Below are 23,915 nucleotides of genomic sequence, written 5' to 3' on the forward strand. Positions count from 1 at the left end.
AAAAAAAAAGCCAGGCGTGGTGGCACCTGCCTACAGTCCCAGCTACTTGGGAAGCTCAGGTGGGAGGATCCCTTGAGCCCAGAAGTTGGAAACTGCAGTAAGCAGTGATTGTGCCACTACTCCAGACTGGGTGACAGAGTGAGACCTTATCTCAAAAAAAAGAGAATTCCTCTCCATACATAGGAGACATTTGATTAAGATGGACATGTCTGATAAACATTTTTTTCTTTGTTTTTATTTACTTTCAGGAGTTGACTTGATCTGTGCCATTAGTTCTATGATTTGGAGCCCTTGTATAAAGAAAAAAGGCAAACTTAAAAGAACTTTAGTGGCATAGAATACTAGAGCTAGGGCCGGGCGCGGTGGCTCACGCCTGTAATCCCAGCACTTTGGGAGGCCGAGTCGGGTGGATCACGATGTCAGGAGATGGAGACCATCCTGGCTAACACAGTGAAACCCCGTCTCTACTAAAAATACAAAAAAATTAGCCGGGTGTGGTGGCGGGCGCCTGTAGTCCCAGCTACCGGGAGGCTGAGGTAGGAGAATGGCGTGAACACGGGAGGCAGAGCTTGCAGTGAGCCGAGATCGCGCCACTGCACTCCAGCCTGGGCGACAGAGCAGGACTCCGTCTCAAAAAAAAAAAAAAAAAAAAGAATACTAGAGCTAGAGGAGACTTTTAGTAATAATCTAGTCCAACTCTGTTTTAGAGGAGAACATGACTAGTCCAGAGTTTCAGAGGTTAGGTAGCAGAGCTGGGACTAAAATATGTCCTATTTCTCCCAGCACAACTTTTTATTACATCAGTCGCTTTGGATGGCCAGAGCTAACAACCTTGCTTTATACAGCTATGGAAAACAGGGCTCTCCTAAAAGGAGCTTAACAAGTCAAAGATTGTATGGGAACATCTGGACTAGAAAGGAGATTGGCCTTCACCAGTTTCTCCTAAGGTTCCTTCCAACTTTAGGAACTTAGCATTCATTTCAAATTCAGACTTGTTCTGACATCTCTCACACTTTGGGAGTTGAAAATGACTCCAGGAGTTCTTCTTGGAGTTAATGCTTCAGTTCATATTACATTTTGAATACTTACCTTATACCAGTTTACCTATCTCCAGAAGGAATGTTAAAATTCCTTGTAAAGTTTTAAGCCTAAATACAGTGTGACAGGATGTGTTGGTTCCCAGAAGTTTCAAGTGCAAAGATTGTTTTGAAACTCCATTTAGGTTTTGTCACAATATTTTCAGTGAACAAAATCTGAATGGCTTAACTTGCTTCTGAAAGCAAATGCCTGGTTAGAAAGTAAACAGGAAACATGATTGTCAAGAATGCATTAACTTGCAGTAACAGGTGATGGAAACCGACCAGTGGCACAAGCTATGCAAGTTAAGAGGCTGGAGCAATCACTTTGGGTAGGAGGATCAGGGAAGGCCACATGGCAGGGGGGAGGGGGTGGTTAGCGTTTGAGGTTTACCTTTCCCTTCCTCCCTCCCTCCCTCCCTCCCTTCCTTCCTTCCTTCCTTCCTTCCTTCCTTCCTTCCTCTCTTTCTTTTCTTTCTTCTTTCTCTTTCTCTTCTCTCTTTTCTTTTCTTTCTTTTTGACAGAGTTTTGTTCTTTCGCTCAGGCTGGAGTGAAGTGATGCGGTCTCATCTCACTGCAACCTCCACCCCTCTGGGTTCCAGTGATTCTCCTGCCTCAGCCTCCTGAGTAGCTGGGATTATAGGCGCCAGCCACCACGCCCAGCTGATTTTTATTTTATTTTTATATATTTTTTATTTTAGTAGAGATGGGGTTTCACCATGTTGGCCAGGCTGGTCTTGAACTCCTGACCTCAGGTGATCCACCCACCTCAGCCTCCCAAAGTGCTGGGATTACAGGCGTCAGCCACTGTCTCTACGTACCCTTATTTTAACTTGAGTCATCAGGCTATAGTCCTGGGACTGAGGCAGGGAGGGGGTCATATAGGAGATTTCTGGTGTGTCTCCCTGAATGTTATCCCCTTTCCCTCACTGGAGTTAGGTGGGATTTTGCTGTGACAGAGCCAAGTAAATTAGGCATTAACAGGCATATGGTCTGATTTTTGGAGTTCCAAGAAATTCCTAAGATCCACCTCTCTTGTCCTAGCCAGTTTCTCAGAAGGGCTCTTTCTTTTTTAAAGGTAAATTTTACATTCAGTGATATTCACAGATCTTACTAGTTTACTTAGGTTTTAAGTTTTGACAAATGTAAGCCATGTAACCAAAGCCTAATCAAGATGTAGAACACTTGTCTCTCAGAAAGTTCTCTCATGCCCCTTCCCTGTCAGAAACAACACATCTTCCACTTTCCAGAAAAGCTAACTGTTCATGAGATTCTTTTTTTTTTTCAATAGAGAAGGGGGTCTCATTATGTTGCCCTGACTAGTTTCGAACTCCTGGCCTTGAGTGATTCTCCCACCTTGGCCTCCCAAAGTTCTGGCTGGGATTACAGGTAGGAGCCACTGTGCCCAGCCGATATGATTGTTTTTGTATAATACTGTATCCCCTGAACAGCAATCAAAACATACCCTAAAATGCAGCTCACCCTCACAATGTTATCAATTATTTACAACTTAGTATGAAAGAAGGATTAGAATAAAACTATTTTGGGAAAACAACATGAGATTGTAACAACCTTAAATATTTGGTTCCTGAAGGATGTTCAGAAGTCCTACATTGTCTTTCACATGTAGCTAGATGCTCAGGAAATATACCAGCTATGAGTAGCAGAGGGTGGAATTACCAAGTGAAAGACAACAGTCTCCTGCCTCCCCCATGTATCCAAATCATACTTAAAAATTCAAGGCCCAGCGTAGTGCTCATGTCTGTAATCCCAGCACTTTAGGATTACAAAGCTGAGGCAGGCAGATCATTTAGCCCAGAAATTCAAGACCAGCCTGTCCAACATGGTGAAAACCTGTCTCTGCAAAAAATACAAAAAATTAGCCTGATATGGTGGCTTCTGTAGTCCCAGCCACCCAGGAGGCAGAGGTTCACAGGAGGCTGAGGTTCAGGATCACTGAACTTGGTGGTTGAGGCTGCAGTGAGTTGTAATCACGCTGTTGCACTCCAGCCTGGGTGATGGAGCGAGACCCTGTCTCAAAAAAAAAAAAAAAAAAAAATCAATTCAGGCCGGGTCCAGTGGCTCACCCTGTAATCCCAGCACTTTGGGAGGTGTAAGTGGGAGGATCACTTGGGGCCAGGAGTTTGAGACCAACCTGGGCAACAAAATTAGTCCCCCATCTCTATCTTTAAAAGTAAAAATTCAAATCTATCTTCTCAAGAATGTCTTCCCTTAGGCTGTAGTAATTTCTCTCCCTCTCAGCTTCTGTCACAGTTTTGGCAGATATTAATTTTATAGGTCACAAACTCAAATGTAACTTTATTTTTTGCAATTGACCTTAATTTTAATTTTAAGCCCCTATTCCTCTCAGCAGTGGAAAACATATTCTTTACAATTTAAGGTAATCTCAGTCACTTCAGTGTTAATTCAATCATTTCAGGTTAATACTTATAGTTAATACAGGGTTTTCTTTGGCTCTCTGGCCTTATCTCCTCTAGTGACTCACACAATACTTAGCTCATCAGTCTATGTTTTTCTATTTGAAATATGCATAATAAATTATGATCCTTATAATTTAGCAAAACTGTGACTATAAAAGATCACTGTATTTGAATTTATTGTTAAACCTAAGATGGTAGGAATATAGTCAAAAGGACATAATCATGGATTAGAAGTCTAGAGAGCTGAATTCTTTTTTTTTTTTTTTGAGATGGAGTCTCGCCCTGTTGCCCAGGCTGGAGTGTAGGGGTACGATCTTGGCTCACTGCGGACTCAACCTCCCGCATTCAAGTGATTCTCCTGCCTCAGCCTCCTGAGTAGTTGGGATTACAGGTGCCCACCACGACGCCTGGCCGATTTTTGTGTTATTAGTAGAGATGGGGTTTCACCATGTTGGCCAGGCTGGTCTCGAACTCCTGAGCTCAGGTGATCTGCCTGCCTCTGCCTCCCAAAGTGCTGGGATTACAGGCTTCAGCCACCAGGTCCAGCCCGAGAGCTGAATTCTTACTATGACTTAGTATGTAACTTTGGGCAAGTCACTTAACCTCTCAGAACCAAAATTTCCCCTATAAAATTAATGGGGGAGGAGGAGGGATTGGACGAGGTGATACCAAGGTGCTTTCCTGATCTGTGTTTGGGAGGTAAGTTTAAAAGTAATTTGTCCTATAAGAATTTGTTTGCACTTGTCAAAACATCTACTTCTTGATCTTATTCACTGATTTGATATTTTTTAATTTTATGAGTAAAACTTAACAATCAAAAGAAGTACAGAATCAATAAAAACATTATTGGTCTGTCTTGAGAAAAATCATTTAAATAAATATGTTCATCCTGTGTCCCCTTTCTGTTTGCTACTTTTTGTTCCCCTAGACATAATGTCAAGTGGAAATGATCAGCAGTCAGAGGCTCTTAGCAAACCCACTTTCAGTGAGGAACAGGCCTCTGCATTAGCGGAGTCAGTGTTTGGGTTGAAAGTTGCCAAGGTCCAGCCACTTCCTAGCTATGATGACCAAAACTTTCATGTCTACGCTTCAAAAACCAAAGATGGCCCAACTGAATATGTCCTCAAAATAAGCAACACCAAGGCTAGCAAAAATCCAGACCGGATTGAAGTGCAGAATGACATCATCATGTTTTTGAAAGCAGCTGGATTTCCAACATCCTCTGTGTGTCGCGCTAAAGGAGACAATACAGCTTCTCTCGTGTCTGTAGGTAAGAGATGACCAACTTGCTGACCCATTACCTATCCAGACACATCACTGCCTTTTGACCACAAGTAGAACTATGAAGGGCAAGTTCATAATTCCAAGGGTAGATGTGGTTGTTATTTTTTTAGCAGCCTCAATAGTACACCCTTAGAGGTGGTTATTTTTTCAGTGTTGGGAGAAACCACAGCATCATCAAAGTGGTGATTGGTCCTCTGATTGAGTAGTGGTTAGAGCCCAATGTGGTATAAGTTTTCTGTTTAGAAAGGCCCTGACAGATAGTAACTAAGGGAACTTGTGAAAATCAGGGGAACATTTTTTGTTTGTTTGTTTGTTTTGTTGGTGGTGGTTTTGGGTTTTTATTTTTGTTTGTTGTTTTTTGAGACGGTCTCACTCTATCACCCAGACTGGAGTGCAGTGGTGCAGTCACAGCTCACTGCAGCCTTGACCTCCTGGGCTCAGGTGATCCTCCCGCTTCAGCCTGCTAAGTAGCTGGGACTACAGGCACGCGTCACCACGCCCAGCTAATTTTGTAGTGTTTTTGTAGAGGCAGGGTTTTGCCATGTTGCCCAGGCTGGTCTTGAACTCCTGGCCTCAAGTGATCTGCCTGCATTGGCTTCCCAAAGTGCTGGGATTACAGGCATGAGTCACCATGCCTGGCTTGTTTTTTTTTTTTTAAACCAGAAAATAATAAAATATTTTATTAGAGAAGCTATAAATTCTGGTGCTGCAGTATAGTAGAAAGAATACTGGAAATCAGGAATTTTAGATTTTAGCTTTGTCATTACTGTATATGTAACCTTGGACACATAGACCACTTAAATCCCTAAGACCACCAGTCCTCATCTGTGAGACAGTCCTTTTCACCTCAAAATACTAAAATGCCAAGAATGGACCTAATTCAGCTCTTTAAACAGCAGGCTAAAACCAATTTCTTCAAGTTTTTTTAAAGGTTTGAAATCTTGATTGTCTTTTTCTCTCTTAATTGTTCACCATTCTTTCTTAATTTGCATTGCTACAAATACCTGAGGCCCATTGTTCCCTGAGACATAGTTATTGTCCTGTGTTGCAAACACAGGCTGTCCTGCAAGAAGCCTGATTCTGGAAGTCATTTATTGGTACCTCACTCCCTTCAACTGTGAACTTATAAAAGAGTATGTGTTGTTGCTTTCATTTACCACAGTAGGTAATTTCTGTGTAGAGCTAAGGCTAGCAGAGTTAGGGCTATAATTTTGTTGGTATGTAAATGGCCAGTTCCAGTGTTCTTAAGGTTTGTGTATTCTACCTTCTTGCTTCATCTGCTCAACTCTGCCTCAGAATCCTGCCGAGCTGTTTTAGATTAGCACATTTTTGTTGTTGTTCTATAATTTCTGTTCTTTTCAATAATACTTGCAAAGGCAGAATAGCTTCTAATTCTATTATATCTAAATATCTATCTATATCTATCTGTCTCTCAATGTATATATTTAAAATAGTCAAAGGATATTTTATTCCATCCATTTAGATAGTGGCTCTGAAATCAGAAGCTACTTGGTGAGGCTGCTGACTTACCTCCCAGGAAGACCCATAGCTGAGATTCCCATCAGCCCCCAGCTGTTGTATGAAATCGGAAAGCTAGCTGCCAAATTGGATAAGACACTGCAGGTAAGATATGGGGCTTTATTTTATTCTAAGGGATGTTTGTTTGTTATTTTATTTTAAAAATAAACTAAGAATCAGATTCTCTTTTTATGTATGGTGCACCTAAGGTATGTTATGAAGGGAATGGAGTCCTAGAGTGCATACATTTTATGACAGTAAGGCCAACTTCTGCCAAACTCTTACTGGTGTAGTCCGGGTGTGGTGGTCCACGCCTGTAATCCCAGCACTTTGGGAGGCTGAGGCAGAGGGATCTAACTTGAGGCCAGGAGTTTGAGACCAAAATAGTGAAACCCTGCCTCTTCTAAAAAATACAAAAATTTAGGGCATGGTGGCATGTGCTTATAGTCTCAGCTACTTGGGAGACTGAGGCAGGAGAATTGCTTGAGCCAGAAGGTGGAGGTTGCAGTGAGCCGAGATCACACCACTACTCCAGCCTGGGCGACAGAGCAATACTGTCTCCAAAAAATTTTTTTTAATTTTTTTTTTTTTGAGACAGAGTCTCACTCTGTCGCCCAGGCTGGAGGGCAGTGGCCGGATCTCAGCTCACTGCAAGCTCCGCCTCCTGGATTTACGCCATTCTCCTGCCTCAGCCTCCCGAGTAGCTGGGACTACAGGCGCCCACCACCTCGCCCAGCTACTTTTTTTGTATTTTTAGTAGAGACGGGGTTTCACTGCGTTAGCCAGGATGGTCTGGATCTCCTGACCTCGTGATCTGCCCGTCTCGGCCTCCCAAAGTGCTGGGATTACAGGCTTGAGCCACCGCGCCTGGGCAATTTCTTTAAATTAAAAAATAAATAAATCTTACTGGTGTATTGGAAAGATTACCTAAATTTTTAGAAATTCATGATATTCTTCATGCTGCTCACTGAAAACAATCAATATTCACAAATGGAAACCTGAAGATTTCATCCAGTCACCGTATAATCAGCTGGAGCTCCGTGTGAAGCAATAGCTAGGTTGCAAATGGATTAATAATGTATGTTAAGGATGTTTTGCCCTATAAAACAATATAATGTATGACAGGTGCCTTTTAGACTCACCCATAAAACATCTTCATTTATTCAATATTGACTGAGTACCTTTTATATTAAAAAAATCACAAGACAAAGGAAATATATTTACTATTTATTAAGTAGAAATGGATCATCATAAAATAAAGGTCTTCATTGTCATCCTCACTTTGAGTGGGCTGAGGAGAAGGAGGAAGAGATGGGTTGGTCTTTTTTTTTTTGAGATAGGGTCTCATTCTGTCTCCCAGGCTGGAGTGCAATGGTACCGTCACAGCTTAATGCAGCCTCAACTTCCCAGGCTCAAGCATTCCTCCCATCTCAACCTCCTGGGTAGCTGGGACTACGGGAGTGTGCCACCACACCCATCTAATTTATTTTTGTATTTTTTGTAGAGATGGGGTTTAGCCATGTTGTCCAAACTGGTCTCAAACTCCTGAGCTCAAGCAATCTTCCCGCCTCTGCCTCCCAAAGTGCTGGGACGACAGGCATGAGCTACCCCACGCCTCGCCAGGGGGTTGGTCTTAGTATTAGGCCATTCTTGCACTGCTATAAAGAAATACCGGAGACTGGGTAATTTATACAGAAAAGAGGTTTAGGCCAGGTGTGGTGACTCACGCCTGTAATCCCTTCACTTTGGGAGGCCAAAGCAGGAGGATCACTTGAGGCTAGGAGTTTGGGAGCAGCCTAGGCAACATGGTGAAACTCTGTCTCTACTAAAAATACAAAAAATTATCCTGGCGTGGTGGTGCATGCTTGTAGTCCCAGCTACTTGGGAGGCTGAGGTGGGAGGATCACCTGAGCCCAAGAGGTTGAGGCTGCAGTGAGTTGTTATCACACCACTGCACTCCAGCCTGGGTGACAGAGCAAGACCTTGTCTCAAAAAAAAAAAAAAAAAGAAAGAAAAAAGAAAGACATTGCTCCACTTCTTGCTTGCATTTTTTCTTTTCTTATTTTTTTTGAGACAGAGTTTCTGTCTGTCACCCAGGCTGGAGTGCAGTGCTGTGACCTCTGCCTCCCGGCCCATTGCTTGCATTATTTCTGACAGGAAATCTGCCATCAGATTGTTCCTCTGAATGTAATGTGTCTCTTGTATGTATGTGGCTGCTTTTAAGACTTTCTCTTGAGGCCCGTCGGGTTGGCTCACACCTGTAATCCCAGCACTTTGGGAGGCTGAGGCAGGCAGATAACTTGAGGTCAGAAGTTCAAGACCAGCCTGGCCCACATGGCAAAACCCCATCTCTACTAAAAATACAAAAATTAGCTGGGCATGGTGGTGCATGCCTATAATCCCAGCTGCTTTGCAGACTGAGGCAGGAGAATTACTTGAACCCAGGAGGTGGAGGTTGCAGCGAGCCAAGATTGTACCACTGCACTCCAATCTGGGTGACAAAGCAAGACTCCATCTTAAAAAAAAAAAAAATTCTCTTTATCTCCAGTTTTGAGCAGTTTGATTAAGGTGTGACTTTGTATAGTTTTCCTCGAGTTTCTTATGCTTGCCATCCACTGGGATTCCTTGAGTGGATGTAGTGAAATTACTTGGAAGCAGTTTGATCCTTTTGGGTCATGCTTTTACTACTTGATAGATGGGACCAAGGATCAATTTACTACTGATCAGAATCCTTCAGTGTCCTGTGAACTGTGAGGTTTTCCAGTGTGGACGGTAGGAACAGGCACTCTTCCTGGTCCTGTGCGTGCCAGGTACTCTTTCTTCTAATCCCTTCAGGTAGCTCTTTTCCCAGTTTTGAGTAGTTTCCTCACATTTACACATGGGTCATACACCAATCTGCTAAATTATCAAGGGGAACATAATGCAGATCCCTGGAGTGCTCTCTCTCTGCAGCTCTCCCATTCCTGGTCATCTGTCCTGCAAACTCAAACTACCTTGGTCTTCCTGGACTCTCAGCTCTACCTCCTCAACTCAGAGAGTCCTCTGGGCTCCATCTGGGTCTTCCCTCTCTGCACCGCATCCTCTCTCAAGGCAGTGAGCTGGGGCAAACTACCCGTGTGTGTTTTATTTTTTATTTTTTTTGAGACAGGGTCTCACTCTGTCACCCAGACTAGAGTGCAGTGGCACGATCTCAGCTCACCGCAGCCTCTGCCTCCCAGGCTCAAGGGATTCTCCTGCCTCAGCCTCCTGAGTAGCTGCCACCACTGCCCAGCTAATTTTTTGGTATTATTAGTAGAGATAGGGTTTCACTATGTTGGCCAGGCTGGTCTTGAACTCCTGACCTCAAATGATCCACCTGCCTCGGCTTCCGAAAGTGCTGGGATTATAGGCGTGAGCCACCACACGTGGGACCCTTATTTGTTTTCATTCTCTCAGGGATCACTGTTTTTCACTACCTAATGTCTAATAACTTGAAAACCGTGTTTAATGTATTTTGTCCACTGTTTTGATTTTCTGGCAGGAGGGTAAACCCCCTCTTGGCCAAAAACTCAAGACCAGGCCGGGCGCAGTAGCTTACACCTGTAATCCCAGCACTTTGGGAGGCCAAGGCAAGTGGATCACCTGAGGTCAGGAGTTCAAGACCAGCTGGCCAACATGGTGAAACCCCATCTACTAAAAATGTAAAAATTAGCCGGGTGTGATGGTGGATGCCTGTAATCCCAGCTACTCAGGAGGCTGAGACAGGAGAATCACTTGAACCCAGGAGGCAGAGGCTGCAGTGAGCCAAGATCACACCACTGTACTCCATCCTGGGCAAGACAGAGCAAGACTCTTTATAAAAAAAATAAAAACTGAAGCCCCTGCAGTGTAAGTAGTATTCATTTATCCTTAGATTGTCAAATAGAAATATTGTAACCTTTTTTTCTGATTAAAAATCCTTGTGTGATCTGTTGTGTAAAGAAAACCAGATAAAAATACAAAGAAAAATTAAGTTACTGGTAATTCCATCATCCAGAGATGACATTCTCTGAACCATTTATTCCATGTGCCACACTATTCCACAGCCCCAGGGGCATACTTGGTGCTTAGCATATGTTTATAAACCCACAGACCTTCTTCTGTACTTACAATAATCACCATTTTATATTGCACTCTATTCATCTATTCAACACATATTTATTGAGCTTCTACAAGGGTTTGGGTGGTAAACATATTAAACATTTCACTTGAAATAGTTTTCAATTAAGTTTGAGCAAATTCATTTGTGGACTTTCGTTAAAATGTTCATTTGTTCATAATAATATAATTTGGATTTAAATAGCCCATTCTAATTAACTTATTTTTAGGAAATTTTCTTCACATATTAATTTTATTTAGAAAACCTTTGAACTGGGCCAGGTGCTCATGCCTATAATCCCAGCACTTTGGGAGGCCAAGGTGGGTGGATCACTTGCGGTCAGGAGTTTCAGACCAGCCTGGCCAACATAATGAAACCCCATGTCTACTAAAAATACAAAAATTATCCGGGCGTGGTGGCAGGTACCTGTAGTTCCAGCTACTTGGGAGGCTAAGGTAAAGAGAATCACTTGAACCCAGGAGGTGGGGATTGCAGTGAGGCGAGATCACACCACTGCACACCAGCCTGGGTGAAAGAGTGAGACAACGTCTCAAAAAAAAAAAAAAAAAACCCAAAACAAAAACCTTTGAACTGATTGTAGTGCTCAGTAAAGTCTGTCTACCTTCCTCAGACTTAAACCTGCTATTGAGCTGTTTAAATGACTGTCTGTTACATAATAGCTTTCCTTTACCAGTAACCTTTCCTTCTGCCCTATATGTGGGCTTCATTCATATGCCTATGGCCACTGAACTTTCAACTTTTCCTTCTATATTCTGAAAAAGTAATACAGTTTCAGAGGGAAATAGCACCACATCATTGCTGACAGTGAGTCAATTCTGCTGTGCATTTAGCCACCTACTGCTCTGCTGTGCAACTTACTTTAAGTTGTCTTACAGAGGACAACAGAGCTCTAGAGGGAACCAAGCCTTCTTCATTTGGCATTACATGCATCTTATCATGCATTATTCCTGTTGCTCATCCCCTCACCCAGTCTTACCCCATGGCTTTGCAGGAGCTAAGTTCTTAGTTTTTCTGTAAGTATAAGAACTGTAGAGTCTATGAAAGATAATAGATACAAGTGTGGTATTTTAGTCATGTAGGCATGGCCGAGGCTGGTGGCTGCTCTGCTGGGGACATGGTTGGGCCATTGAAGCTTCCCGCAGTTGGTCAGGTAGGCCTGTGGGATCCAAAGAAGGTAGTTCTGGGGATTGTAGGGGCCAGAACTGAGGAGTTAACAAGTGAAGGGACCAAATAGTACTGGAATTTGGTTGCCATTTGGTCCACAGATGGGCTGGAAGTCAATCTCAGGAGATTTCATTAACTATAAGAAAGAAGAAAATATAGGACAGGCTTATGAGTATGACTGTGGTAAAAGCTTTGTACTTGAGAATACAATATGCATGGGAAATGGGAGCTGAGGTGTGGGGTAGAGAATGAGGGAGTTATTCGATTGGTGCAAAAGTAATTGTGGTTTTGCCATTACTTTTTATTGCAACACTGCAGTTACTTTTGCACCAGCCTAATAACAAGAGGAGGGCTAAGATAGGCTAATAAAGAGTGCTGATTAAATTGTCAAGAATTCAGGTTGGTGTAGCAAGGAACCAAGTGGATAGAAAAGCCAGAGAAGTCAGGCAGATCAAGGACAACACTGATTTTAACAAACATGTATTGAGCACCTATATGTATGAAGTTTTCATTTCATGTCTTAGTGAATCCACAATTGATTGTAAAGCTGGTAATTGATAGCTTGATTTTGCTATCTAAGGAAACGAATATCTGGGATATTAAGTGGCCAGAACCAGTTGAAACCTAGATCTGTCTGACTCAACCCCAGGATTTTTCCCAGTACCCCATACTAGAGAAGTTCCACGGCTGTGTGGGACAATCGTGCCATCATTTCAGAAGCTGACTCAGAGCCTTCCCTGAGTAGACTGTTGCTCCACTGGTAACCCAACTAGAATATTTTATTTCACTTTTCTTCTTCTTCTTTTTTCCTCTTCCTTCCTCTTCCTTCCTCCTCCTCCTCTTCCTCTTCCTGCTGCTCTTCCTCTTCTTCCTCTTCTTCTTTTTTTACTCTTCCTCCTCTCCTTCTCCTCCTTCTCATTCTTCTCCTCCTCCTCCTCCTCTTCCTCTTCCTCTTCTTTCTTCTTTCTTCTTCTTCAGATGAGATCTCACTGTGTTGCCCAGGGTAATCTTGAACTCCTGAGCTCAAGTGATCCTCTCACCGCAGCCTCCCAACTAGTTGGGATTATAGACATGAGCCATGATGCCCAGCTATTTTACTTTCTTTAAAAATAATAAATATGCACAGTATAAAATTTCAAACAGTACTGAAAGGTATAAAATGAAAATTTTTTTCTCTCCACCATCATCTCCATTCCTCCATAATCCCAGTCTCCAAAAGTAACAGCTCCTAACAGTGTTTTTTCAGTGCTTACTATGCAATGTCTTTGTGATCGCAATTGGCATTTAACACACAGGATGTTAAATGTACAAAAGAGAAGACTCTGGTTCGAGACCAGCCTGGCCAACATAGGGAAACCCCATCTCTACTAAAAAAACTTTTTTAAAGTTAGCTGCCTGTAATCCCAGCTATTGTGGAGGCTGAGGCAGGAGAATTGTTTGAGCCTGGGAGATGGAGGTTGCAGTGAACTGAGATCGTGCCATTGCCCTCCAGCCTGGGTGATAGAGTGAGACTCCATCTCAAAAAAAAAGAGAAGCTCCAAAGCCAGGTGGGGTGGCTCACACCTGTAATCTCAGCACTTTGGGAGGCCAAGGTGGGTGAATCACTTGAGCCCAGGAGTTCGAGACCAGCCTGGCCAACATGATAAAACCCTGTCTCTACTAAAAATACTAAAAAATTAACTGGGCATGGTGACACATGCTTGTAATTTCAGCTACTTGGGAGGCTGAGGCATGAGAATCAGTTGAACCTTGGTGGCAAAGGTTGCAGTGAGCTGAGATTGTACAACTGGACTCCAGCCTGGGCAACAGAGTGAGACTCTGTCTCAGATTAAACAAAAAAAAAAGAAAGAAGAGAGAGAGCAGGAGTGCTATCCTCAAAAACCTGGAGGACTAATCTTGTTCCAGATGGTCTCAGAGGTCATAGTTGGAACCAGTGGCATGGATACTATTAGAGAGGCAGAGGCAGATTTTAACTGCACAAAAGGAAGAACACAAAGCCATCTCAATAAGGGTAAAAAGTACATACCATGGGAAGTCTGTTAGTCCATTCTCGAATTGTTATAAATACATGAGACTGGGTAATCCATAAAGAAAATAGGTTTAATTGGCTCATGCTTCTTCAGGCTATACAGGAAGCATAGTGGCTTCTGCTTCTGAGGAGGCCTCAAGAAGCTTCTAATCATGGCAGAAGGCAAAGTGGGATCAGGTGTCTTAAATGGCAGGGGCAGGAGCAAGAGAGAGCAAGGCGGGGGTGCTGCATACCTTTAAACAACAGATTTCATGAGAATGCACTCACTGTCATGAGAGCAGCCTTAAGAGGATGGTGCTAAACCATTCATGAGAAAACACCCCCATGATCCAATCACCTACCAGGCCCCACCTCCAATATTGGGGATTACAGTTTGGCATGAGATTTAGTAAGGACACAGAACCAATCCATGTCATTCTGCCCCTGGCCTCCCAAATGTCATGTCCTTCTCGCAATGCAAAATTCAATCATCCTTTCTCAACAGTTCCCCCAAATTTTAACTCATTCCAGCATTAACTCAAAAGTCCACAGTCCAAAGTCTCACCTAAGACAAGGCAAGTACCTTTCTGCCTATGAGCCTATAACATTAAAAACAAGGTGTTTACTTCTAAGATACAATGGGAGTATAGGCATTGGGTAAACACTCCTATTCCAAAAGGGAGAAATCAGCCAAAAGGAAGGGACTAAAGGGACTACAGGCCTCATGCAAGTCCAAAACCCAGCAGGGCAGTCATTAAATCTTAAAACTCCAAAATAATCTCCTTTGACTCCATGTCCCACATCCAAAGCACACTGATGCAAGGGGTGGGCTCTCAAGGCCTGGGGCAGCCCCACCCCTGTGGCTGCTCTCAAGGGCTGGTGTTGCCTGTGGCTTTTCCAGGGGCAGGGTGCAAACTGCTAGTGGATCTACCATTCTGGAGTCTAGAGGATGGTGGCCCTCTTCTCACAGCTTCACTGGGCAGTGCCCCAGTGGGGACTCTGTGTGGGGGCTCCAAGCCCACATTTGTCCTCCACACTGCCCTAGTAGAGGTTCTCCATGAGGGCTTCACCCCTGCAGCAGGTTTCTGCCTGAACATCCAGGCTTTTCCATACATCCTCTGAAATCCAGGCAGAGGTTCCCAAGCCTCAACTTTTACATTCTGTGCACCCACATGCTTAATGCCACTTGGAAGCCACCAAGGCTTCTAGCTTGCATTTTGTGAAGCAGTGGTCCAAGCTGTACCTGTACCATACCCCTTTGATCCATGGCTTGAGCTGGCACAACTGGGATGTGGGGAGCAATATCCTAAGGCTGTGTAGGGCAGCAGGACCCTGGGCCTGACCCACAAAACTATCCTGTCCTCCTAGCCCTCCAGGCCTGTGATGGTAAGGACTGCCACAAGTCTCTGAAATGACTTCAAGAACTTTTCCCCATTGTCTTGGCTATTAGTGCTTGGCTTCTTTTTATGTATGCAAATTTCTGCAGCCTTCTTGAGGTCAGGAGTTCGAGATCAGCCTGGCCAACATGGTAAAACCCTGTCTCTATTAAAAACACAAAAATTAGCTGTGCATGGTGGTGGGTGCCTGTAATCCCAGCTACTGAGGAGGCTGAGGCAGGAGTATTGCTTGAACCTGGGAGGCAGAGATTGCAGTGAGCCAAGATTGCACCACTGCACTCCAGCCTGGGCAACAGAGAGAGACTGTCTCAAAAACAAACAAACAACAACAACAACAACAAAAACAGATCTCATGAGAACTCTCACTATCACAAGAACAGCACCAAAGGATAGTACTAAACCATTCATAAGAAACCACCCCTATGATCCAATCACCTCCCACCAGGTCCCACCTCTGATATTGGGGATTACAGTTCGACATGAGATTTGGTGGGGACACAGATCCAAACCATATCAAGAAGTATTCCAACAGGCTACAGGACTATTTAGCAAGAAAATGCTACTGATAAGAGAATCATCAGGGGAAGGCTCTCAAACTCCCGGTCATAATAGTGAGTATTGAAATCCATTCAGAGAAACTTTTTTTTTTTTTAATTTTTTTAAATTTATTTATTTTTTGAGACGGAGTCTCGCTCTGTCGCCCAGGCTGGGGTGCAGTGGCATGATCTCGGCTCACTGCAAGCTCTGCCTCCCAGATTCATGCCATTCTCCTGCCTCAGCTTCCCAAGTAGCTGGGACTATAGGCACCTACCACCATGCCCAGCTAATTGTTTGTATTTTTTAGTAGAGATGGGGTTTCACCGTGTTAGCCAGGATGGTCTTGATCTCCTGACCTCGTGATCTGCCCACCTCAGCCTCCCAAAGTGTTGGGATTACAGGCGTGAGCCACCATGCCTGGCCTAGAGGAACTTTTAAAAGAAATATATTTTTTAAATTTTATTTTATATATTATATATATTTTTTTTTTGAGACGAGTCTCACTCTGTTCACCAGGCTGGTGAGTTGCAGTGCGCAATCTTGGCTCACTGCAACCTCCGCCTCCCAGGTTCAAGCTATTCTCCTGCCTCAGCCTCCCAAGCATTTGGGACTACAGGCACCTACCACCATGCCTGGCTAATTTTGTGTATTTTTAGTAGAGATGGGGTTTCACCATGTTGGCCAGGCTGGTCTCGAACTCCTGACCTCAAATGATCCACCCACCTCAGCCTCCCAAAGTGCTGGGATTACAGGCGTGAGCCACCATGCCCGGCCAGAATATAATTTTTAAAAACACCAGAATATGTCACATATAATGGTCTGAGAATTGTTTACTAAGACTTTTTTCTTTATATGTGTGTGCCTGTATACTGGGGTTATGATGTAAAATATGTTTCTTACTGCAAGTTGTGCAAAAAAGTTTGAAATAAACTTCACTGGATGACCATCAAGGCATCTTCCAGCACTCACTCTGTGAAAGAGGTCTGAACTGTGGGTCACAAGATCCAGGTCCTCCCTCAGCCTTATAATTACAAGTTGTTATCCCTCTGTGAACCCCAGTTTCCCCATTCGTGCAATGATAGTGAAAATTATTTACATCTTTAGATAGAGTGGTCAAAGTCTAAAGGCCCTTCCAATTCCAGAATTTTTTTATTCTAAGAACATCCTTTAATTCAGCAAGTATTGCTCAAGCAGTGCCTTCAATGTGCCAGGCACTGTTGTAGGTGTGGGGATACAGGAGTGAACGAAACAGACAAAAAACAGCCCTACCCCTCATGGAGCCTATATTCTAGTGAGAGTAGACAGTAAAATAAGTAAGTGAACTATGACAAATGTTAGCAATAAGTGGTAAGAAGAAAAAACAAGCAGAGATGACAGGTACAAAATATCAGGGAGAGGGTTGAAATTCTAGATGGAGTGGTCAGGACATTCTCACAGAGAAGGTGTTTTTTGAGTAAAGACCTGGTAGAAATGACGGCACTAACCATCTGGTGAAGGGCATCCCCAAAAAGGGAAACAGCAAAAGCAAAAGGCTGTGAGGTGGGAACATGCCTAGCATGTTCCTTGAACAGCAGGGAGGCCAGGGTGGTTGAAGTAGGTGAGCAAAGCCAGTAGAAGATGAAGTCAAAGAGGTTACAAGGGGCATGGGTGAGAACAGAGTTCTTTAGAGCTGCCTCCGATTTCTTTTGTAAGCTGTGGGCAATAATGCCTATCTTTACATAATCATGAGGATCAAGTGAGCTGGGAATGTGCTCCCCAAACTGAGACATCCTGCACAGATACGAAGGGCTTACTATTTTGTGAGTTAAAGTAAATGGGGCAAGTCAATGACCATGAGAGAATGCCACCTGTCTCCCTCAGAGACTCCCTGGCCAGTCTAGAGCAGGTAGTCTTCTGAAGCAGCAGATCTCTTGTGATAGTGAGTGAGTTCTCACAAGGTCTGGTTGATTAAAAGTATGTAGCACCGGCCAGGCGAGGTGGCTCCTACCTGTAATCCCAGCACTTTGGCAGCACTTTGGGAGGCCCAGGCAGGTGGGATCACCTGAAGTCCAGGAGGTTTTGAGACCAGGCCCCTGGGGTCAACCATGTGAAACCCCATCCTTAGCTAAATACAAAAAAAAAAAAAAAATTAACCAGGCCGTGGTGGCACATGCCCTGGTGATCCAGGTAAACTTGGGGAGGCTGAGAGAAGAATCACTTGAAAACCCCAGGGAGGGTTGTAGGTTGCAGTGAGTCGAGATCCGTGCCAGTGGCACTCCAAGCTGGGCGGCAGAAGTAAGACTCTCTTGTCTCCAAAAAAAAAAAAAAAAAAAAAAAAAAGAAAAATGTGCAGCACCTCCCACCTCTCAACAGTGGTTGCTCTGTCAAGAGACTAAGAATATCTCGCTTTTGATTGATTCAGAAATTCCATCACCCAAAGTTAAGTAGTCTTCATCGGAAGAACTTCATCTGGAATCTGAAAAATGTTCCTCTTCTGGAGAAATACCTGTATGTCCTGGGCCAGAATCGAAACCGAGAGATTGTCGAGCATGTCATTCATCTGTTCAAGGAGGAAGTAATGACCAAATTAAGTCATTTTCGAGAATGTGAGTATTCTCCCAATTAAGTATTTTTCTTGATATTTAAACTGTCAAATTTCATATCATCAAAAAAGTATGGAGGTACAATTTAGCTTTATCAAATCTTAAAATTTTGCCATATTTGCTTCTATTGCTTTTTAAATAATAATATTTTTACTTTCCTCAAAATTGCTACATTTGAAGCCTCCTCTAAACTTTACATGAGTCTACCTCTCTTCTTCCCATTAAATTTGCACATTACATATGCATGATTTATACATTATTTATAGTAGGGTTTGTGTTTTTCAAACTTTATATCAATGGTATCACACTGTGTATTATTATTCTGCAACCTGCCTTTTCTATTCAACATGTTTTGCAGATTGATTCATATGAATATTTGTAGTTTTAGTTCAGTTTATTAGTTTTAACTGCTAAATAGTATTGCATAGTATGAATATACCATAACTTATTTGCATGTACTATTACTATAATTTTTTGGTCCATTCTCTTGTTAATGGAATTTTAGGTTGCTTCCCATTTCTTTGCTACATAAATGATGCTTCAATGAACCCTCTAGTAGAGGAGTCCCCAGACCCCAGGAACTGGGCCACACAGCAGGAGGTGAGCAGAGGGAAAGCAAGCATTACCGCCTGAGCTCTGCCTCCTCTCAGATCAGCAGTAGCATTCGATTCTCGTAGGAGTGCAAACCCTACTGTGAACTGCGCATGCGAGGGATCTAAGCGAGAATCTAATGCCTGATGATCTGAGGTGGAACAGTTTTATCCCAAAACCATCCTTCCCCTAGTCTCCTGTCCATGGAAAAATGGTCTTCCATGAAACCAGTCCCTGATGCCAAAAAGGTTGGGAACCGCTGCTGTAGTATATATCTCCCTGTGTACACAGACAAGTGTTTCTCTAGGGTGTATATCTAGATATAACCAGCTTTTTCATCCAGCATTAAGTACTGGTCAAAGGCAAGGAACTGACTGGGCACAGTGGCCCACACCTGTAATCCCAGCACTTTGGGAGGCCAAGGTGGGTGGATCACTTGAGGTCAGGAGTTTGAGACTAGCCTGGCCAATGTGGGGAAACCCAGTCTCTAATAAAAATGGAAAAACTAGCTGGGCATGGTGACATGTGCCTGTAATCTCAGCTACTCAGGAGGCTGAGGCAAGAGAATCGCTTGAACCCTAGAGGTGGAGGTTGCAGTGGGCCTAGATCGTGCCAGTGCACTCCAGCCTGGGCAACAGAGTGAAATCCGTCTCAGAAAAAAAAAGGCAAGTAACTGAAGGGCATTTCTATCAAGGCCTAAGATAGGCAGTATGTGTTTCTCGGTGTTGACTTACTTTGTGTAAACACAATGTAAGGTGTAGCATAAAAACAGAGTTGATTTTTTTCCCTTTAAACCTGTTTTTCCCCCAATCTTCTTCATCTCATTAAAGTGGTATCCACCATTCACCTAGTTAATCTGGACAAAAAGTTAGGAGTCATCAGGCTTCACTTTGTTCTTTCTCTCACATCACAAATCTAATCAAATTCTATCCATTCTTTCTTCAAAGGAGAGCCTATGATCTGGATGATTGCAGTGGCCTTATAACTGGTCTCCCTGCTCCTACTGTGCCTCTCTACCATATATATTCACTTATCTTCCCTTTTTTTCTCAATACTACTTTTATAAGATTCTTCGTGTCATTGCATGTGCTAGAGTTGGCTAACTTTTATAACTAGAATATTGTATTCACTACTATACCACACATTATTCTACTCTTAAAGGATACTTGGGTTGTTTCTTATTTGGGGCTACTAAGAACAGTGGTGTCATGAACATGCTTGAGTCTCAGTATACATGTTCATTAGTCTTTGAGTGTATACTTTGGGGTAGGATTGCTAGGTCATAGGACATGTCTAATGTCTATATTCAGCTTTACTGGATAATACCAATGTTTTCAAAAGTGGTTCTATGAATTTATACTACAGCTAGCAGAGTGTGAAAGTTTTCATTGTTCTATACCCTTGGTGTGGTCAGACTTTTAAAATTTTCTCAATCTGATTTGTACATAATACTTTATCATTACATCATGGTTTTAAAATCCATCTCCCTATTTATTTATTTATTTATTTATTTATTTTTTGAGACGGAGTCTCGCTCTGTCGCCCAGGCTGGAGTGCAGTGGCCGGATCTCAGCTCACTGCAAGCTCCGCCTCCTGGGTTTACGCCATTCTCCTGCCTCAGCCTCCCGAGTAGCTGGGACTACAGGTGCCCGCCACCTTGCCCGGCTAGCTTTTTTGTATTTTTTAGTAGAGACGGGGTTTCACCATGTTAGCCAGGATGGTCTCGATCTCCTGACCTCGTGATCCGCCCGTCTCGGCCTCCCAAAGTGCTGGGATTACAGGCTTGAGCCACCGCGCCGGGCCCATCTCCCTATTTATTGGCCATTTGAAATATATTCTTGAGAAATGCCAAGTCAAGTCTTTGGCCTTTTTTCTATTGAATTTTTTTTTCTCATTGATTTGTAGAAATGCTAAATATATTCTGGATATGAGTCCTTTGCTAGTTATATGTGTTACAAATATTTTGTCCCATTCTCTGGCATGTGTTTTCATGGTATGGTATGTTTGGATGTGTAATTCTGAATTTTTTTTTTTTGAGGCAGTCTTGCTGTGTCACCCAGGCTGGAGTGCAGTGGCGCGATCACAGCTCACTGCAGCTTCGACCTCCTGGGCCCAAGTGATCCTTCCACCTCAGACTCCCAAGTAGCTGGGACTAAGCTATCCACCATCATGCCTGGTGAATATTTTTATTTTTGTAGAGATAGGGTTTCTCTATGTTGTTCAGACTGGTCTCAAACTCCTGGGCTCAAGCGATCCTCCCACCTTGGCTTCCCAAAGCACTAAGATTACATGAGCAACCGCACCAGGGCCCTGTTATTTTTTACAGCTTTATTGAGTTGTAATTCACAAACCATGAAATTCACCATTTATTTATTTATTTATTTATTTATTTATTTGAGCTGGAGTCTTGCTCTGTCACCCAGGCTGGAGTGCAGTGGTGCGATCTCGGCTCACTGCAACCTCCACCTCCTGGGTTCAAGAGATTCTCCTGCTGCAGTAACCCAAATAGCTGTGACCACAGGTGTGTGCCACCATGCCTGGCTACTTTTTTTGTATTATTACTCATGGATATTTAGAAGCATAAATCCTGTTCCCCAAAATACGATGAACTTTGTTGGTTATATTTTATTGTTGATCTCTACGGTAACTACATTGTGATCAGAGAACATACTTTATATTAGTGCTGTCCAGTAGGATTTTCTTCAATGAAGGAAATGTTCTATATCTGTGTTGTTCAATACAGTAGCTCCTATGTGGCTATGGGCATTTGAAATGTGGCTAGTGCTGCTAAGGAATAGGAATTTCAATTTTAATCTTACTGAGCTAAAAAATTTTTTTTTATAGCTGGGACTACAGGCATGCATCACCATGCCTAGCAGATTTTTTATTTTTTTTTATAGAGATGTAGTCTCACTATGTTGCCCAGGCTGGTCTTGAACTACTGGCTGCAAGTGATCCTCCTACATCAGCCTCTGAAAGTGCTGGGATTACAGGTATAAGCCAATGTACCCAGCTTGAATCCTGTTTTGTTTTTTTTTTTCTTTTTGTTTTTTTGAGACGGAGTCTCGCTCTGTCCCCCGGGCTGGAGTGCTGTGGCCGGATCTCAACTCACTGCAAGCTCTGCCTCCTGGGTTTACACCGTTCTCCTGCCTCAGCCTCCTGAGTAGCTGGGACTACAAGCGCCTGCCACCTCGCCCTGCTAGCTTTTTGTATTTTTTAGTAGAGATGGGGTTTCACCATGTTAGCCAGGATGGTCTCGATCTCCTGACCTCGTGATCCTCCCGTCTCAGCCTCCCAAAGTGCTGGGATTACAGGCTTCAGCCTCCGTGCCTGGCCCTTTATTTTTTAAAGACAGTTTCACTCTGTTGCCCAGGCTGGAGTTCAGTGGCATAATCTCAGCTCACTGCAACCTCTGCCTCCTGGGTTCAAGTGATTCTTATGCCTCATCCTTTCTAGTAGCTGGAATTATGCACCACCATGCCTGGGTAATTTTTGTATTTTTAGTAGAGATGGAGTTTTGCCACGCTGGCCAGGTTGGTCTTGAACTCCTGGCCTCAAGTGATCCGCCCACCTCAGCCTCCCAAACTGCTGGGATTACAGGCGTGAATCACCACATCCAGCCCTCCAGGTTGAATCTTAATGAATTTAAATAGCCACATGTGTCTAGTGGCTACCATATTAGACAGATCAAGCTCTATATGATTTCAGTCATTTCAAATACACTTTATCATGTAGTATTTGGTAAATTTTTATGAATGGTTCATGTGTGCTTTAAAAGAAAGTATATTCTGCAGGGTTGGGTATGAAGTTATATATGCCCATTATGTCAAGTTTATTAATAATTTTTAAATTTTCTGTAACTTTCACTTACATTTTGGTCTGCTTTTTTTTTTTTTTTAACAATTATTGAGTAAAGTACATGTTAAAGTATATTTTAATCCTACTGTGATTGCAGATTGCCTATTCTTTGCTTGTATTTCTGTCAAATTTTGCCATATATATATGTATATAAATTTTTTTTGAGATAGAGTCTTGCTCTGTTGCCCAGACTGCAGTGCAGGGCTCACTGCAATCTCTGCCTCCCGGGTTCAAGTGATTCTCTTGCCTCAGCCTCCTGAGTAGCTGGGACTACAGATGCCCACCACCACGCTGGCTAAATTTTGTATTTTTAATAGAAACAGGGTTTCACCATGTTGGACAGGCTGGTCTGGAACTCCTAGACTCAAGCAATCCACCTCGTTGGCCTTCCAGAGTGGCCAAAGGGATTACAGGCATGAGCCACCACGCCCAGTCAAATTTTACCTTATATATTTTTGAGTCAATTATATAATATGTCCCAATTTCAGAAATACATACTTTAAAATCTATGATTTACAATAATATTGTTTCTATGTGCCCACTCACTATGTTACATTGCTTAAGCATGATTTACACAATCCTAAATCATATAGAAAAAGTCAGCATTATAATTAAAAGTTAAAATTATATACTTTATATCATGTATGTGACTCAGGGCTTCATTGCTCATGGACACTTACATCTCTTACTAATCTTTAGTCAGTGGCTTAAATCCGTGCTTCTTAGACTATCAATGGTAAAAGACAAGTGTGCGTTTTTTCCCCTAACCCATTACAGTCTGGCATATGGTCCTACTATGCATGATTCGCTTACAGTTCGTGTCACATGCAACTAACCATGGGAGTTTGACAAAACTTGAACTCATGTACGCTCCGTTCAATGAGACAAGGCCAATGATCACACTCTTGGATGTCATATCACTGTAACATTTTCTAAACACTCTCAACTCTGTTCTTATCTCATGCAGACTAGTAACATTTTGTAGACCAGTACTGGCCACAGACCCCACTTTGAGTAGTACTGACTTAAAATATCACCACCAGGCCAGGCACGGTGGCTCACGCCTATAATCCCAGCACTTTGGGAGGCTGAGGCGAGCAGATCACGAGGTCAGGAGATCGAGACCATCCTGGCTAACACAGTGAAACCCCATCTCTACTAAAAATACAAAAAATTAGCTGGGCATGGTGGCAGGCGCCTGTAGTCCCAGCTACTTGGGAGGCTGAGGCAGGAGAATGGCGTGAACCCAGAGCTTGCAGTGAGCCGAGATCGCGCCACTGCACTCCAGCCTGGGAGACAGCGAGACTCCGTCTCAAAAAAA

General features: G+C 43.1%; 1 protein-coding gene across 3 annotated transcripts in view; it reads left to right on the forward strand.

The window, feature by feature from the left end:
* HYKK (hydroxylysine kinase) overlaps positions 1-23,915 on the forward strand; it is a 28,119-nt gene that overhangs the window by 1,721 nt on the left and 2,483 nt on the right. For 2 of the 3 annotated variants that reach the window (XM_017885764.1, XM_017885766.1), the window contains exons 2-4: positions 4,446-4,787; positions 6,285-6,424; positions 17,965-18,148. In XM_017885764.1, the coding sequence (XP_017741253.1) occupies positions 4,451-4,787; positions 6,285-6,424; positions 17,965-18,148 (661 nt within the window). In that variant the 5' untranslated portion in view covers positions 4,446-4,450. Of the gene's footprint in view, positions 1-4,445; positions 4,788-6,284; positions 6,425-17,964; positions 18,149-18,650; positions 18,746-23,915 lie in introns of all 3 variants that reach the window. The other variant, XM_017885765.1, reaches the window with a different exon arrangement.

The sequence above is a fragment of the Rhinopithecus bieti genome, unplaced genomic scaffold, assembly GCF_001698545.2.
Source record: "Rhinopithecus bieti isolate Rb0 unplaced genomic scaffold, ASM169854v2 scaffold_15570, whole genome shotgun sequence".
In the NCBI taxonomy this organism is placed as follows: domain Eukaryota; kingdom Metazoa; phylum Chordata; class Mammalia; order Primates; family Cercopithecidae; genus Rhinopithecus; species Rhinopithecus bieti.